The following is a 20,809-nucleotide window of genomic DNA, read 5'->3' on the forward strand; positions in this document are numbered from 1 at the left end:
TCAGTATATTTTTTCATCAATTCAAAATCCATTTTATCAATTATTTCAAAATGATTGTGTGTTATCTTCTTTACATGGAAAATAGGTTTTTCTAATTTTGATAAAATAAAGTGTTTATCAGGGCTATGAACACCTATTTTTAACTTTTTGATAATGTTTTCTATCGAAGACAATTCAAAATAAATATTATCTAATACGTCTAATTGTAATGTTTTTATCAATAATTCTCTTAAATCAGTAGTAGTTTCATATAAGCCTTGATCTGTTAGAATATAACTGAAATAAAGATCTGTTATACATTTACATTGAGTTGAAAAACCTCTAATTTCAAAAATTGTAGTATTTTCAATCCCGGATATTTTAGGAGTATATTCATTTAATTTTACTTCAGGAATTATTTCAAGTTTTTTAAATTCTGTCTCAAATAATTCATTATAAATATCTAATTGTTGCTTTAATTCATTACAAATTTTATTTCTATTTTCATCGATATCTTCTTGTAATTGTTTAAGTTCTTTCATTTCTTCTAATCTTTTAAATTCACTTTTAGATAATAATTTTAAATCAAAATCTTCTTCAATATCAAGTGCATCTAATTAATAAAACGGTTTAGATTTTATATTGTACCTCTTTTTTAAAGTTGTAAAACTAATTCCTGTTTCACGTAATTTAAATCTAAATATAAATTTATTCAATACTGTAAACATTGAATTAGTTGAAGATATAACAGTTGATCCTTTAGTTTTAATATATTTTTTTGCTTCAATAATGAATACTGATTTATCCTCATTTTGATTAATTGTGAGGTATAAACATGGGATATTCTTAATTGTAAACATTGATAAAATGAGTAAAAAGGAGGACTTTTCGATATCTTTACTTACCCTAGATTTATATCCTATAAATTTTCTTGCTAATAAATCACCATAATAACAGAAATAAAAGCATTTTTCAATCAAATCATAAATACATACAGTCTGTTGAACCTCATCAAATAATGATTTAAGTTGTAAATACGCAGGTGAATAGTAAATATTTTTCTAAATACTTATTTTAAGTATTTTTTTTATTTTTTCCATCACTTTTAATCCTCTTTTAAATGAAATACTAGTTATTTCAATTCTAAACAATCCTGTTTCAATTGATTTTTCAAATGATTCTTATAATCTTTCTTGATAGCAATTTATGTAACTCATTAAATTTGAACCGAAATTTATATTTACACCAGGAGATTTGAATTGACATGCTGTTTTATTATAGATCTTTATTTTATCATCCTTATGTAATGCTGAAACACAACTATTGGAAAATTCTTTTAGATCTTTATATTTTCTATTTTCGAACATTGATTTTATTTCATCTGAATTAAATGATCCTTTAAAATCTTGTGTAACATCTACATCTAATATATCGTAATTTTTTTCATTTAATAATTGTTCAATATTATCCATTTTCCGTATTAATTCATTTAAATTTTGATTGCATAATGAAATTTTAAATACTGCAATATAATCGGTTAATTTTAATTCTTGATTAATTCTACTCAAGATCTATGATTTTGAATTATCATCATGAATTGTTAAAACACGTGTAATTTTTATAGCTAAGTTATCCAATATAATATTTCCTTGATTAAAACATTCTTTATTTTCATAATGTGTTATCTTTCTCTGATTAACGTTTAGAAAAGTTGTTATATTTTCTTTTATAATTTCTTTTTCTAACATGATTTTATAAAGCATTATGTTATCGCAAAATATACCTGACGTTTCAATTAATTCATTATTTTCAGATTTATAATACTTATTTATATTTACTCCTGAAATATCAGCTAAATTATTGTTAACAGTTAAATAATACAATATTGAATTTATATATTTATTATTCATGTCTTTCGCGGGAACTTCAATTAATCTTGAGCACATTTATATATCAAATTTTTATTAAAATAAGTTAAAAATTGAAAAAGAGTTAGAGTTCGCTGAAACTTTACGCTTTAAAATATTTTTTAACCTTTATTGGGGATTTATCTATATTGATTTTACATGTTGGACAGTAGTACTTTTTATTTGCTTCCATTTTAATATCAAATTTTTTATTAAAATTGATTTTAGAAGTTATTCATTTATATTTTATTCATATAATGAATATTTTAAGAGTAATAGGGATAATGGGCTCAGGTTAAAGGTTGAAGGGGCGAGTGAGTAAAAAATGAAAAATAAATTCGAGCGTGCGAGAATTTATTTTTCCTTTTTTACGAGCTTGACCCTTCGTCCTTTGGCTTGAACCCCCATTATCCCTATTACTGACAGACATACAAGGTGATAATACAGGGAGGCAAGAAAATTTATGATAATACATTGAGTGATAGATATTATATGAACATTGAGCTAACGTTATATAAAACACTGTGAATTATTATTATTACGTTAATCGCAAGTAACATAAGATTGAAAGTACAAGAAAAGAAAAGGCAGACCCAAGCATATACATTAAGATGGGTTGAGATGAATTTTTTGGAGGCAAATCTCGTTGACTAGTTGGGAAGATATATTTCACAGTCATTGTTGTTATACGAATTTAGAAAGAGGAATATTTCGTTATCGGAGAATTCAGAGAAAAGGGGAGCGAAATCAGATATTCGTTCGAAATATGGAAAACGGGTGGAGCAGAGTGTTTGACGAGGAAGTGATCTCATCCTCTATGGATGAGCTGAGGCACAGGGGTCATGTTCTACGTTCAGGAGCTATAGGAGGGCGCAGGGAGTGTCACTCGGCCTTTTTCTATTGTAACTGATTTCCCAGACATGGTAACCATTTGAGACCCTGGTCAAAATCGCTAATTAAATACTGATCAGAACAGACAACTCCTGCAGCGCTGTGTCTGCACCGGTAGGCCTCCCGTACGCTTGGCGCCACGGGACGACGCTCGGGTTTCTCCGTCAGTGGGTCCGCTCGTCCTCTCTTGAAGGCGAGTATCATGCGGTACTTTACACAGCCATACTTTATATCTATTTAGTCTGATTTTGGCTTATAATGTTATGTATTTAAAATAATGAAATGTCTTAATTTGTCATAGTTAATGTTATATCATAAACATATATTCCATATATTGTATCTATAAACTTAGTAACAGTTTTGTGTCAAACATTAATTAGCACCTGCAATTACTATAATCCCACAAACCTGTGTTGCTAATTGGTGTCGGACACTCAACAATTTAAGAGTAGTTATTCTCACATTATATTAATGCCAACATGTCTAAACTGTGAGATAAATGTCTAGCAAGTATTGTTTATTTAGTAACTATGGCTAATTAACTATCAAACTCATGTCTCAGCTAGTTCTCAGCAGATGGGTATAGATACCCATGGAATGGAACTGCAGTCATTCTATTCTGCTGACAATATACTACATGAACGAGACCTCTGAGTTGCTCTTTATTTAATTCAAGGACCGAGAAAACAACGGCATCATACTGGTGGAGAACTATGGCTCGATGACCGGAAGAAATCCTATGAATCAGAATTATCGACAAACGCGAAGTTCCCCTATTCCGTCAACACTTCCGACGCAGGAACCTGTAGAAACAAGACCCAAGGGGCTGATAGTACAACCACCCGCACCAGACCAGCCTGATTGGGTGATGAACAACACCATGCCATGGGTAGAGTAGAAGCTTTTGACGGCCAGTCAGATGTTACGATGTGGTTACGTACATTCGAAACGTATTGTACGCTGAACAATATTCCGAAAGAAAAAAGAATCAATTGATTCCTTTTTATCTCGAAGGGCCAGCGAAAACATGGTTTTATAACCTTGCTACGGCAGTGAGAGAGACATACGAGAATATCAAAGATAAATTGGTATTGCGGTTTAAAAAGCATTATTGGGATTCGCTTCATGATCTAAAACAAAAGGAGGCGGAGGCGACAGATAGTTACATCCATTGGGTGGAGCAGGTGTCTGTAGGGGCACCCTCGGAGTTCGTCATCGACATGGCAATCAGAGGGCTAAAACCACATCTCCAGCTGCCAGCGAGGCTGAAAGATCATACATCTTTGGACGATTTAAGACGCCATATGGTGAATGTGAAACGAGCACCGTCAAATGGACCAGCAGTAGCAGCGGCTACAACTACATCTGGGGAGTCTACGTTAATTTTGACGGCAATCAACAAATTGACGCAAGCCATACAGGCAAATTCGGATAATGGATTAAGGACAATGGACAGTATTATGTCGCAGGTACAGGAAAATACAGAGAATGTTCGAGCAGCAGTTGCAGCCGCAAACTATCAGCCGACACGTCGACATAACACCTATCAGTAATAGGGGTAATAGGCTTTCAGATCGAAGGTCGAAGGGTCGAGCTCGTAAAAAAATGAAAATAACAATAATTTACAGTTGAATTAGTCGCGCACACTCCTAATTCAACTGTAAATTATTGTTATTTTCATTTTTTACTCACTCGCCCCTTCAACCTTTAACCTGAAAGCCTATTACCCCTATTACTCTTAAAATATTCATATATATATATATATATATATATATATATATATAAACATAATTTACATGAATAACATTTAAATTGACAGATTATTCAATATAAAAGTGTAAGCTCTTATAGAATAGATATATAGATATATTTACAACATTATTTCAATATTTATATTTGTATGAGTTAGATTTTTAAACATTAAAAGTGAGATTGAAATAATACATGATATAAATCATTGAACTTTTAAAATCAATTTTAATAAAAAATTTAGTATTAAAATGGAAGCAAATAAGTACTACTGCCCAACATGTAATATCAATATAGATAAATCCCAAAAAGCAAGGCACAATAAAACCAAAACACATTTAGAGAATAAATTGAAACTAGAATATAAAGATGATATATTAGAAACTAAATTAGATGAATTAAAGAATGAAAAAGAAACATACAAATGTGATACATGTAATCAATCATTCAGTGATAAAAGATATTATAAAGAACATTTAAAACCTTAAAAGTCATATTAGAAATAAGAATAATGATATTTTAGGTGAAGATTATTTTGATGAAGATAATGATAAGAAACAGAAGACAATTAAAAGCATAAAAAATAAATTAAACAATAAAAGACCATACATGGAAGATGTAAGAAATTATATTAATTCATTAGATAATAAAAAAGATATAGAGATAACCGAAGCATTTAAAAGTGATATTGACCCAGCAGCTATCGAGTTTAAATTTCATAAAGGAAAAACATTAGAAGAAAATAAAAAACATTTAGAAAATATGAAAGAAATAATAAAAATAATAACTGATGTTGAATATCCTAAAATAAGTATATCTTCTAAAGTAAAGTTTATAAAATCTGAAGATAAACCAATATATAATATAAATTCTCATTCACAACATATTATTTCAAAACAACATATAGATGATAAATTAGATAAATGTTATAATGAAGTAAAAACTAAAATAGAAGAGAAATATTTTGAAGGATCTGGTTTAATATTTGATGAAATAATATTTATGACTTTACATGTTTATAACACAAAATATAATAAGTTAACTAAATCGAAACCAATTGATGAAAATAATGTATCATATTATAAAGAACCAGATATTGAAGCATCGAGTTATATTAAACTACCATTTAAAACTAATGCTGTAATAAATGTACAAAATGAAGATGATAAATGTTTTCTATGGGCTATAATAAGTTGTTTACATCCTGCAACTTATAATATTTGTAGATTAACTCATTATAAACCATTTGAAAATAATCATAAGATAGATAAGTACCCTGTTAGAATTAAAAATGGCCCAAAGATAGAAAGAGATAATAATTTAAGAATAAATGTATTTGATTTAATCAAATTACCAAATACAAAAGGTAACAACATAAAACATTATACATTAGAACCTTTATGTCTATCAAAAGATTATGATTCAAACGATGTTATAGATATATTATATTATGAGAATCATTATATGTGGATTAAACAAATAGATTTATTCTTTAGAACAGAAAGTGATCACCATAATAAAATATATCTATGTAGAAAATGTTTACATAAATTCAGTAATGAAAGTACATTATTAAATCATAAACAATTATGTGAAAATCATGATTATTGTAAATTAGTTTTACCAAATGAAAAAGATAAAATATTAGAATTAAAAAAATATGATTACAAAAATAAAGTTCCATTTGTTATATATGGAGATTTTGAATCATTAAATAAAGAATTAACTGATCAAGATAGAAAAGAAATATATTATAAAAGAAAGAAATTAAATTCTAATGAAAATGATTTTTCAGATGAATCACCAAAAACAAATACTATTAAAATGATTCATCAATCAGCTGCAGCTTTCGGGTTATATATTAAATCTGATTATCAAGAACTAATTGAAAGTGAATATTATCATTATATAAATGAAAATGTTATCAATCATTTTTGTGACTTATTAATTGAATATGAAATAAGGTAAGACTTGTGAAAATATCAGAAATAGAAATGATATTGAGTTAGTTTGTAATGGTAAAATGATAAGGCATTTACAATCATATCCTAAGTTCATTGGTAACAGAATATTTGATGAAAATTTAGCCGCAGTTAAAATGAGAAGAACTTTTATGAAATTTAATAAACCAATCTATGTTGGCGCTTCAGTTTTAGAATTATCAAAATTACTAATGTATGAATTCTATTATAATGTATTACAACCACTTTTTGGAGAAAAACATATAGAAATATTACATTTTGATTTGATTTTGATTGACGGATTCTTACATATTTAAGATAAAAACTGATAACATAACTGATGATTTAAAAACATTAAAACAGCATTTTGATTTCAGTAACTATCCTAAAAATCATGAATTGTTTAGCAATGATAATAAAAAAGTTCCAGGGAAGTTTAAGGATGAATTAGGTGGTGAAGAAATGATAGAGTTCATAGGTATAAGATCTAAAATGTATTCATATAAAACTAAAGAACAGGAAGCTAAAAAGTTAAAAGGAATAACCAAAAGTGTAGTAGAAAAGAGTATTCATTTCAAAGATTACATCAATTGTATATTCAATGAAGAAGCTAGAAAACATAAGATGAGATGTTTAAGATCTGAAGATCATGAAATGTTTATTGAAGAAATTGAAAAGATAAGTCTAAACCCATTTGATGATAAAAGATTTATTTTAGATGATGGAATTCATACAGTTGCTTATGGTTGTAATTTAGATGAATACTTAAAATTTAAAAGAGAAGAAACAAAAGAGAACGAGATAATGAAAAGAATTCTAACGTGTTAATCAAATTTTAATAAAAATATGTTATTAGAATGGAGAGTAAACAAGCACACAGTGAGAACAACAAATCATTTCTAGATAGAATAAAAGATACTTCAAATGTCAAATCAGTAGATTTTAAATTTAAGAAGTTAAAAGAATTAACAATCCATAAGAAATATCTAATTACAGATATTGTTACAGTTACTAACAAATATGGAGATAAATTAGTTATACACTTAGAATATGAAGGATTAAAAGGAAATACATATTAATTCAGAACATATTTACCGGATAGATTTCATAGATTATCAAGTGAAGATCTAGAAGAATTATGTTCTGGTGATTTCTATTTCGTATACAAAGGTAAGAATGAAAAGGGGCACCATGAAATAGATTTCGAATAAGAAAATATGTAAAATAAATGGCGGAATTAAAAGAATACAGAATATTTGTTGATTCTAGAAGACTTATGCTGGTGAATGACTGTAATGGTACTGTGATCCTCTGGTTATTGGTAAGAGACAACGTAACAAGACCTGGTTACTGTATACTGACTGACTGGGAACATTTATTCGGAGCTTATATACAACAATTATGAAAGAGAGGATTATTTTGACATTTGAATGGTTTTGAGTTTGAACAGTTTTGGTTGATTTGGTACCTGTAATATAATAGTATAGTACTGTAATATAAGCCTATATACAATTCCCGACATTCTCCGGGGCGCAAAGAGTCTTAGATGATGATCCGTGATCTATTGAAGTCCAGCGTTACGTCATAACGATTATGACAATTATTGAATAAACGTACACATATCGATTTCACGATTATTTTACGACGAACGTATATCACAACGGGTAATGATCGATTTCATTACGAAATTTCAGATCGAAATTTCACGACTTATGTATCACAATTAACACGGCGACAACTCGTATAAATATACACTACTCACTATCACTATTGCCCTCCGGGGCACAGAGTTTTCCTGTTCGTAGATTCGTAGTATTCGTTCCCGAGCGGTATCGGCAGCTTGTCTTCTGGGCCGAGTGTCCGAGCGCGACGAGTCACACGATTGACTATTAGTCGGTTGTAGTTCCTCCGGATATGAACAGGTAACTTCTAACGGCACTAATTTAGCTAGCGGCCTGTTCGTGATTCCGTTGGCGGTACGTAGAGAAGCTGATCGAGGGAACCCGTCTCTCCCATACTTAATATCAATAATAATTCCCATCTTCCACTTTACCCGGGGAGAATCATCACAAATATGTACCAAATCCCCTTTTTTAACCTTGATGTCATAATGACCAGAGGAGTTTGTAAAGCGTTCAAGGTATGTAAGGTATTCATTACGCCATCTTGCCCATAATTGTTGGAAAACAAAACTCATGTGCTTCATGCGTGAGGTCAAACTTGCACTCGTCAGAAAGTCTGGATCAGATAAGTTATCTGATTCAAGTTTAACATGGGGAAGGTTTCTAATACGACGACCGTGAATTAAATGTGCAGGAGTTATAGGTTCGGGGTCATCAAAATTTGATGACATGTAGGTAAGAGGTCGATCGTTGACGACTGCCTCGATTTCTGAAACGATTGTTATCAATTCAGTGCTAGAAACGCGTGCGCGACCTAAAACCTTCTTCAGACAAGTCTTAACGATGCCAACCAGCCGTTCCCAATACCCTCCCATCCAAGGGGCACGTTTGGGAATAAATGCCCACTCGACGTGCTCAATTGCCAGCTCATGTGTTAGAGAGGGAGAGGAAAGTAACGTTTTTATTTCTTTAGACGCGCATTCAAATGTCGAGGCGTTGTCAGACATCATTTTCTGCGGAGAGCCTCTGCGACTCGCGAATCTTCTAAAAGTATGCATGAAAATTTCCACTGATAAACATGGAACAACCTCTAAATGCACAGCTCTGGTGACTGCGCAGGTAAAGAGGCAGATGTACATTTTACCTGGTTCGTCTTTAACTGGAATTTCCCCAGTAAAGTCGACGCCGCAAATCGCGAAAGGTCGCATTTCGTTTACGCGTAGAGATGGTAAAGGTGGACTGCGTGGCGTCATGTACGACTTACCAATTACCTTTCTACAGATGATGCATTTTTGTATAATGGATTTAACGACTTGGCGCGCACGGGGCACCCAATACTTTTGACGCAATGTAGTCACCGTCTGTGTAACACCTACATGTTTGGAACGTTCATGGCTATCCCAAACGATAAGAGTAGTAAATTCATCGCGTGGTGGTAGTAACGCGGGAAAACGAGTCTCTGGAGCTAAATCACAATTATGTATACGCCCTGATGACCGTAAAACACGATTGTGGTCAAGGAATAACCGGAGCTGATTAATCATAGGTTTAGATCTAGTACTCGTTTTAGTTTCAATACATTCTATAATGTCATGATAATGAACCGACTGAGTCTGCTTCACTATTGCTAATTCAGCATCCTTGAGCTCAGACGCTGTAATCGGTTCCAGGTTTTTATTTCTCGATTTGAGACAAGAAACGAATCGTAATACGTAAGCCATGATGCGTAATACTTCCCGCAATGACGTGAATTGCGATACTTCAATAACAACGGGCCGGACATCAGAATTAGTCATTAATAACGATTTGCATTCTGTTTCAAACAATGAAATTTCAGGGAGATGGCTTGCGCTAGGATGAGTAGGCCAGTTATCTTTCCTTGAAAGCCAAGATGGGCCACTAGCGAGAGTGAAACTATCACAGCCCCTACTCAAAACATCACTAGGATTACTGCTAGATGGGACATAACGCCAGTTGTATTGTGATGTTAAACTACTGATCAAGTTTACCCTATTTCTTACGAATACTGGTAAGGATTTAGACGAATGAATCCATCCTAGTGTGACTAAACTATCAGACCAGAGAAAAACTTCTACATCTAGTTCTGACCCTAGACTATCAACAATATGTTGGGCAAGTCGCGCCGCAACGACAGCGGCCGACAGTTCTAGTCTCGGTATAGACATCGACTTAACGGGAGCAACCCGGCTTTTAGACATAACGAGATAACTCGAAGTAATATCCGGAAAAGACAGATATGCGCAAGCGCCGAAAGCTTTTGCAGATGCGTCCGCGAACACGTGTAGTTGTTCTGAACCGACACCGACTGTCGAGACAGGAGATCTAGGCACTGTGATGGATTCAACTGCTCTTTGGAGATCGCGTATAATCGGTAACCACGAATCCAACACGGTGGCATCGAGCGGTTCGTCCCACTCTGTACCTAACGACCATAGATTTTGTATGAATATTTTGGCCCTAACGGTTATGGGTGCGATGAACCCAAGTGGATCGTATACCTTACTTGCGTCACTTAAAATCTCGCGCTTAGTAGCAAAATTAGTTGTAATGCTGGGTTTTGTCGAGAAACTAAGTAAATCATTATCAACATTCCAATGAAGACCTAGAAATTTAACGATATCTGACTCATCTAAGATCCCTTCAGAACGCGCGAGTTCACGCGTAGATTTGCAATTTGTCGCCCAAGACCGCAAATTGAATTTTGCATCTGACATGATTTTGCGACTTTCGTGGAAATAGTGATCCAGCTGATCCGGGGATGAATATGAAACTCCAAAGTTATCAACATATACATTTGTAAGCATTGAAGATGCAACAGCAGTGCTGTATTCGGACAAATGTTTGATGACTGTAGAATTTAAGATAAAGGGAGATGAAGTTGCCCCAAATAAAACAACTTTGAACCTATAATGAATGAACCTACTCTCAGGATCAGCTAGGTCACTCAACCAGAGAAAACGAGTGTAATCTCTGTCGCTGTCTGTAAGCAATATTTGTAGAAAAGCCTTTTCTAAATCGGAGATGGCAGCGTACCCGTGAAGCCGAAAACGGATAAGAATGGATGTAATATCGTGTTGCAGTGGAGGACCGGCCTCCAAACAATCATTTAAGCTACGAGAATATCTACCTTCACTACAACTGCAATCAAAAACAATGCGTACTGGCGTTGTTGCAGATTTGCGGAAAACAGGGTGGTGCGGGATATAATGCACATTATTCGCGTCAATTTCATCGGGCGGAATTTCTTCAATAAAATCGCGCGCTTTCTGATCATTTATTAGATCAGAATAAAGTTTCAACATAGGAGGATCTTTAGCTAGTCGACGCGCCGTTGATCGCGTTCGTGCATTAGAAACATTGAAGTTTGAAGGTAGAGTGTCAAAATCGTCCTTCCATGGTAGCGGAGCAATATAACGACCGGTTTGATTTCTCGTAATTGTACTGTTATATCGATGCATGAAATCTAATGTATCGGAATCATTGGTGTCCGTAAGAATCTGAATTTCCCAAAACTTCTGCAACTTTGCATTATCAGAAGAATGACTACGTACAATGGTAAGCATAGACAAAACAGTAGAAGTACGAGAATCATTATGGACAGGTCCAGATAAAACATACCCTACTTTGGTTTTGACAGCAATGGGATCAGACTCAAATGGACCCTTGATTAATTCACCCTCAACTAATTTATAATACTGGTCGGCCCCTATCAGCATTTGTATGACGAATATGCCAGACATGGAAGTCGGAGGGTGAGCTAAGTCTAGGCCAATAAGATGAGGACAATCCTTTGCTCTATTTACCGATGAAGTGCTAAGCGGTGAAGCAATCGTATCTGTTACGATTAGCTCAACTGTAACAATTTCAGTCCGACACTGAATGGCTAAATTCACGACGTCCATTACTCGACATTCCAAAGTTTCTGCGCCGAATCCTGATAGTTCTATTATTTCGCGTCTAATAGGCTTTAAATCCAAGGAAGTGGCTAAATCTTGCGAAATAAACGACCGTTGCGAGCCGTCATCAAATACTAGGTTCGCTGATGCGCATGAATTCTCGACGCTAGGGACAAAAACGCTGACGACCGCGGTTTTCAGAAGTATTGCATTATCAGAACTAGTAAACATTTGAGTTGTGCGATTACGACGCGGCGCGGGACGTGAAACAGTCCGAGGTATAGAGCGTGGAGCAGGACGTGGCACGGTATTGTTTACTGGCTGTATACCTGAGGCCTGTTGTTCATTCGACTTAAAAGTTTGACCTTGCATGTTGCTGTTCAAAATATCAGGACATATGCTACTGTGGTGCTTACGCTTGCAAGTTTTGCAATTAAATCGAGATGTACATGTAGCAATTCTATGAGGGCCTAGACAGTTATAGCACAAATTGTTGGTTTGTATAAAGGCAATGCGTTGGTCACGCGTTACAAACTCCCTGCAATTCCCCGTGTAATGATCGTTTGAACGACAAAAAGTACACGTCAATGATTTAGGTCCAAACCCGGGTGATGTGGAAGGTACAACACGATTTAAACTAGAATTTTGACCATTCGCCCCCTTTTGGGCAACTACTAAACTAAGGGATTTAACCGCATCGAATCCAGCTTCTAACACGTCGACTTCTTTCAATAAAAACAGTCTCAGTTCCGATAGAGTATACCTTTGATTACCGTTATAGCGCACAATACTACATCTAACGTTAGACGGAAGTTTATTCCAGATTAATGAAACAAGCATATCGCTGTAGGACATATCACCTAATGTTTCAAGAGACCTAATATGACACTCAATTCTATCTCGAAAATTTCGTAATGACGTCAGGTTATATGACGGTGCGGGTTCCGACATCAGAGCTTGCATGTGAGCATCAATGATAAGGTGCTCTTGGCCATAGCGTTGCGTTAAAATATCGATGGCGTGATGATAATTTGACTCAGTGAGAGTGAGTCCTTGTATTGAACTCAACGCTGATCCGGACAGAAGAGATTTCAGATATTGGAATTTCTGGACCGGTGCGATATTTGAAACTGAATGGACTGCTGCAGCGAACGAATCCCAAAACGGTAACCAATTCATAATCTCCCCATTAAACTCTACCAATACTAATTTTGGCAAGTTGGTTCTGGGTGACGCAAGTTTAGAGGCATTGCTCATCGGTGGAGGCTCTACGGAATTATGTGAGGAAATGTATTGTTCGTAAAACAACTTACGATCTATCGCGTCTCCGATTACCGATTCCGCTTCATCTGCAATTGTCGCGTACAGGGTGTCGCACGTGACCATTTCCAACATGGAATCGTTGATGATTGACAGCTCATGTATCTTATCTTCAAGCCTCTTGATTAAGCGCTGAAGTTTTTGCAGATCTGGAAGTTGAGCTGTCTGGGTATTGACGATTGTGTCTGCGTCTTTGCAGATCTTAGTAACCTGTCCTCTTTGAGCAGATCTTTTCCGGAAGAGAGCCTGGTATTCGGACGAGTTGGTGACTTCTTCGCCCATCTTGATCGCTGAATCCCTGTTTCCACTAATTGCTCGAGAGGGACCACAATGCTGGTGAATGACTGTAATGGTACTGTGATCCTCTGGTTATTGGTAAGAGACAACGTAACAAGACCTGGTTACTGTATACTGACTGACTGGGAACATTTATTCGGAGCTTATATACAACAATTATGAAAGAGAGGATTATTTTGACATTTGAATGGTTTTGAGTTTGAACAGTTTTGGTTGATTTGGTACCTGTAATATAATAGTATAGTACTGTAATATAAGCCTATATACAATTCCCGACAACTTATAAATTATAAATCACATAATTTACTAGTACAATTAGATAGAGAATTCAAGAATTGTGTTGATTTAAAATTAGTTAATATAAGTTTATGTAATTCTTTTTACAATGTATCGGATAAAACTTTTGAACATAGAGGGTTTATGATTTATATGAGAAATAAAGATAAATGGTTTCATATATTTTTAAAACCAGGATTATATAATTTAGAATCATTAGCGCAGGAAATTAATAGAAGAGCTCGGTTGAAAATGGGGGGTACTTCTGTATTTGAAATTAAATTTAATAAAATTGATAGTACTAATAAAATAAGAATAAAGATTTCTAATGAGCAACATAAATTTATGGTAAACAAACCAATGGCTAAAATGTTAGGAATTAAACCGCTTACAGTTACTGGAAACGCAGAAGGCATCTCAAATATAATACCTTTTACACACTTTTATATTTATTGCAATTTAATCGATCCTACAAAAACTTTCGAAGCAACTAAAGAAACAATTTGAACAAAAGAAAAGATTTTATGAATTAGATGAAGATTTTATCATCGATGATATTAAAAAAATAATAATTGAAATATATACAAATGAAACTAGTAATGAAATAAATGTTGAATTAATCATCACTAAGATAACTAAATATTTTGATGATAGTAATTTTTTTGATAAATAAATGAGTGATAATAAGTGGATAATAACTGGATTATATAATGGCGCATTACTATCAGTTGGAACTGTTGGTTATTCAATGGTATTAAAAAAAGTATTTAAAATGGGAAGTGTTAATGTTGATAGATTTGATATAAATGATATTTTAAAATTAACATTAGCAGTCACTTTATCTAATTCAACTATTGATTATTTGGAAAAACAAAAATATATTCCTCGCATATAAATGCATAATTATTTTACTGAATAAATGGCTTCTGCAGTTATAACTATTATAGGATCGGCAATTGTTAACGCTTTAGCATTTACTGGTGGTGGTTATTTATTTAAGCATATTGATAAAAATGGATCATTAACAGAACAAAAAAGACATAACTTAGCATTAGAGAAATACAATAAAGCAGCAGAAGAATATAGAGAAAAGAGGCAAAACTATATGGATTACATCAATAAAGAATTATATGATCAGAAGATTTCACATAGAGATTTTCAATCAGTTGATGATGCAATGAGTTTATATAACGCAGTAACAAATAAAGAAAAATTACATCTACATAAACCTACAATATCAGATTATTATACCCCAAGTAAAGAACAACAGAAATATGAAATCATTTGGATTTTAGGCGGAACAGTTATTGTTATATTTGTTGCTTATAAGTTTACTAATTAGTAATTTTTTTTGCTAAATAAATGGATGATAAAGTTGATAATATTGATATTATTCCTCATGATATAAATAAAACTAAATTAAAAATATATTTAGAAAAACAAATATTAGAATTTGAAAATGATTTAAAAGTTAAAAAGAAAAAATATTTAAAAAGTAAAATTATATATTATTTGATTATAAGTGGTTCGGTTACAATTAGTTCTGTAATAACATTTCTAGCAATATTCAGTCCATTAACACCTTTAGCTATATCAATTGGTGTATTAGGTTTAAGTTCAAGTGTTTTAACTGGTATAAGTTCAAAATTAAATATAAAAAGTAATAAAGAAAAAATTAAAACTAATATAAAAGAAATTAATAAATTAAAGAATACACTAGATTATATAATAAGTTTAAATGGCCATATAACAGTTGAAGAACAAGATAAATTATTAAAAGAATTAATAAATTATTAATTTTTTAATTATATAAATGGCAGATAGTTTTCCAAAAGCTTTCCAATATAATAAATCAATTAAATATAATATTCCAGCAATAGATTTTTAGATTTTAATAAAGATATTACATATAGAAATGAAGTTTTAAATTCATTAATTGATTTATATATTTATGTTACTGAAAGTAATAATTTTCATGTAAAGATGGAAAATATATTTCATGTGTATACAATTAATTTCAAAAATTTAAATGAGGCAAAACAATGGTTATTAAAATCTGATATGAAGTATTGGCAGAACCAATTAAAATTTGCTGTTAATTGCGCAACAACAGGATGTGGAATTAGTTGGAATGATCATTTAAACAAACCAAGTTTACCATTGATGTTATCACTTTTTAGATTTCATACATATTTTCAAATAAAATTAATATTAGATGAATTAGAATGTCCTTTACCAGGTTCAAAATATTTTAAAGAATTGAATAATAATATTAATTATTCTAAGTTTTATAAAATATGTAATGAATTTAATATTAATTCAAATAAAGATTTTAGAGCAAAAATTGGAACAATGGGTGGACTAGGAATATTATATACTAAAGAATTTGGAAAAATAATGACAAATTCAGATATAAGAACACTAAATTGGAATGAATTACCAAAATATTATAATAATATACAACAACAAAACAATAATGGTTGGGTTTATTTTATTTTAGAAAATAGTGAAGGTTTTACTAAAGCTGGAATACAAAGAATAAATCAATCTATTAGAACTTATTTGATATGTATTTTAGGTGCGCAAGTTGAAACAAGATCCCCAATAATTGGAAATGATAACACTTCATTCGATGCGCAAAAACAATTCAAAGTATTATTTGAAGATTCCATTCATAATGATAAAAATAGATCGATTCCAGAAAACATTGTAAGATATCAAAATTATTTAGATAAATCACATATTAGATTAAATTATTGTATAGGCCCTAATATATTTATTATTTCTAATGATTTAGTATTAAAGATGGGAAACATAATTGGTTATAATAATCTAATTAAAACTGCAACAATAAATAATTCATTTGGATTAAATGATATAAATAAAAAGATTATTACTGCTCCAAAATTAATGGAAGGTGAAAAAAATAAAAAACATATTCAATCAACAGAAACTAAAACTAAGAATATTAAATTAAATAATGATTCTAAAACAAAAGATTACAATACATCAGAAAATATTAGAACTGATAATATTCAACATGATATAATTAAACTAAATGATGATAATAAATCCCATGAAAATGCTAAATTAGCTTTAACTTGTATAGGAATTGTTATAGGAGGAATATTATATTTTAAATTTTAATTTTTTATTATGTAAATGGATGTAAAAGGTGGAGAAGATATTGGAATGGAAGGCACGGGAAATAATAATGAAGGATATATTGATAATGAACCACAACCTGATTTTAATGAAACTAATATTAATAATGATGAGGAATCAGCATATAATTCTAATTTAGCAGATAGTTGTTCTAAAGCCACATCAACAGAAGAACATGATAGAAGAACTATATCGAGAATACCTACTGAAAATTTAGACCCAGGTTTAGTAAAAAAAGGAATAGATTATAATGAATATATTTATAATTTCAAACCTGCATTTGAAAGATCTGGGTATAATATAAGTAATAGAGATGCTGAAGTGTTAGTAGAAAAATTAAAACTTTTTAAAGGTAAATATTATTATCGTTTGGATGGTGATTATTATATTGATATCACTAATCAAAAGACAAAACTAAATAAAATATTAGCGGAATCAACTTTGAGAAAATTAGAACCAGATAAAATTAAAAGAATAAGTATTAGTAATGAAATAACTGATGTTCCACAAGAAGAAAGAGATGATAATATAAGAGTATTTAGTGAAAGAATTGATGACTTATTAAAAATAATCAATAAAAATTCAGAAACAGAAACAACTTCTGAACAGAATAAAACTTCCAAAACTAGTAAACTTAAATCAAATAAAGTTCCAATTGAAAAACTTTTACCGAATGGACTAATTGATGCAACAGATCAAGAATTAGAAGATTTAGATATATTTTCTGATAAAGCAATTAGAGAAATTGAAAGTATAAGACTTGCATCTGATAAAATTGCGCATGATAAAAGTATAAGATATATTAAAATTAGAACTTTAGAAAAAGAATTAACTGATAAAAATAAAGAAATAGGACAACTAAAATTAGATAGAGATAATAAAGTTATTGAAGAAATCGAATTTAAAAAAAGAAATGCATATTTAGAAAAAGAAAAAGATGAATATAACAAAGAATTACAAAAAGAAGAAATTAAATTATTATTAAAATCATATGATTATAATATAAATAGATTAAAAGTTATTTTTAAAGATTTGTTGATTAAACCAGATTCTGAAATATCATTGAAAGATAGAATAAAAATTGTTATTTAAATTAGAAGGAATAACAATTCTTTCAATTCTAACATCTGTAACTATGGTATTTACAACAATAGGTTTAGCTATATCAAATGCTTTGAAATCTACTCCTACTCCCAATAAACCAGATAAACCCCCGAATGATAATAATTCTATACAAGATAAAGTTAAAGATGGTTTAAAGAAATTAGCAAAATATTTATGGGAACTATCTAAAAAATCTGCTGCAGCTTTACCAGGAATTATTGCATCAATTGTTGGTTTTATATTGAAATCTGCAGGAAACATTATTAACTTTGCTGCTGAACATATTATTTTATTTTTAATTACAGTTGTAAGTGCAATTATTTTTGGGTTAGTAAACATGATAAAAAATAAATGATTAATTTTTTTGTTAAATAAATGAGCGGGAGTTATATCAATCCTTCTAAGAATCATAGATATCTAATGCTATTAAAGCAGAAAGATTACATCATATAATTACTCATAACCCTTCTAATATTAATCCCGATGAAACTTTATATGTTAGAATTCCTCGATTAACACAAAATACTTTTTATGTTCCAAATAGTATTTATTTATCAGCCGATATAAAAGTAATCGGTAATAATAATAATTATGTTGTTGATAATGTTGGAAGATATTTGATTAAAAAATTAACGATAAAGATTGGTCCAGAAACAGTTTTTTCATTAGATGATTATAATTTATTTATGCATTATAAAGATTTATGGTTAACTAAAGAAAATAGAAATAATATGATATTTCAAGGAATCCAATCAGAAAACCAAAATAAATTAAGATCTGAAGCTAATAATGCAATATTAACTAATTCTATAGATAAATTGATAAAAAGTATATATGGAAGCAAATATAAAATTCCATTAGACTTTGAATTGATAAATAACAATGCACCTTTATATAAATACGCAATTCAAGAAGATGTTATATTCGAAATAACATTTGCTCCTGTAAATGAAGTTGTATTATCTAGCGTTAATAAAGATATGAGTTATAAATTATCGAATATATGTTTAGAATATGATACGGTAACTGATGAAAATATTTCAAGTATAATTCAAACTAAATACAATCAAGGATTTTCATTATTATATGATTATATTGATAAATTTAAAACTGTAACTATTAATGCAAATGATGAAATAATTAATGAGAATATTAACTTCCCAAGAAGATCTATTAAAGGTATATTAATATTTTTTACCATTGCAACATATACTAATGGCGCAATAAATGTTGATGATCATTATAATCCTGAAATAACAAAAGTAGAAATAACTATCGAAGGAATAGCAAATAAAATATTTTGTCAAGGAATAAGAATGATAGATCAATGGCCAGAAATTAGAAAACATTTTATGAATGAAAAAGTAAAATCATCTGAAAATTGTAATATTAATCAAATTGATTATTATACCGGTAATAAATATGCATTATGGTTAGATTTTAGAACAACAGAGGATAATTCATTACATGGTTCTGGAAAAAAATTACAAAACACTAAAGATGGAATACAATTATTCATGACAAAGAATAAAGGAATCAAAAATTTTAAAATGCACATTTATATTATATCTGACGCGCAATTAAATATTGTAAATTCTCAATTGAATAGTGTTATGTATTAAAATTTTAACTTTAATAAAAATTTATAGAATAAATGGAAGGAGGTAAAGTATATAAACATATTCCATACATCGAAACACATGAAAATAATGATGGTTTATATTATGTAATACCTTGTAATATAGCTTTGATATCTTATCTGGAATAGCTTCTTTAAATATTGATTTAAAAGCATTTGTAACTTCTATTCCAGTTTTATTTTTGATTGGAATTGAGCATGCGTACCTACTGAATATGTCTATAACATTCAGTATCCAGAAATATCCTTTGTTGTGTTCTTCTAAGTTCTTCATGTCAATTAAATCAGCTTGCCATTGTTGATCGATATATGAAACCATAACTTTTCTTGTTAAATAAGTTTTATCCATTTTCTTGTGAATTTGATACGTTGGTTGATTTTGTAACCATGATTTTAATTCACTATATTTTATATCACCATTTTCATTATCAGATTTAATTTTATTCCATAATTCTGAAACGTTAGAATATGATACTTCACTTTCTGGATTGTAATATAAATCTCTTAAATATTGTTCTTTTTTCATCTTCTTTTAATCCTTTATTAATAATTTAGAATTAGTTTCAATGACTTTATGATTTGACTTATTTTCTGGTATAATAGGTTTATTGTCATTGGAATCATCTTTATCATCAGATTTGAATTTTGATTTATATATTACACCGAATAATATAATAACTGTTACTAATCCAATTGTAATATATAATTTATAATTACTTCCAGCATTATTTGAATCAATATCAGGTGATTCGTTTATATCAGTTAATTTCTTTTTCTTAGCTTTTTTTAATTCTGAAGATCTTTTACCTAATTCTCTTGCCCATTTAATTTGTTTCTCGGATCTAGCCTTTTTCTTAACTCCATCACTCATTTATTTTAGTTAATTTTTGTTCTGATTCATTTTCGGTTTCACTGTTTGGTTGTAGTACATCTGTTTCGTTCTTACCTGATTTATATTCCATAGGTTTGATATTCGAAAATG

At 30.7% G+C, this 20,809-nt stretch overlaps 1 protein-coding gene across 1 annotated transcript; it reads right to left on the minus strand.

Moving 5' to 3' along the window:
• Window positions 1-8,210: 8,210 nt before the first annotated feature.
• Window positions 8,211-13,628, minus strand: LOC141904361 (uncharacterized). The gene has a single exon (XM_074792947.1). The coding sequence runs from the start codon at window positions 13,626-13,628 to the stop codon at window positions 8,211-8,213; it is 5,418 nt and encodes a 1,805-aa protein (XP_074649048.1).
• Window positions 13,629-20,809: the final 7,181 nt, after the last annotated feature.

The sequence above is a fragment of the Tubulanus polymorphus genome, chromosome 4, assembly GCF_964204645.1.
Source record: "Tubulanus polymorphus chromosome 4, tnTubPoly1.2, whole genome shotgun sequence".
In the NCBI taxonomy this organism is placed as follows: domain Eukaryota; kingdom Metazoa; phylum Nemertea; class Palaeonemertea; order Tubulaniformes; family Tubulanidae; genus Tubulanus; species Tubulanus polymorphus.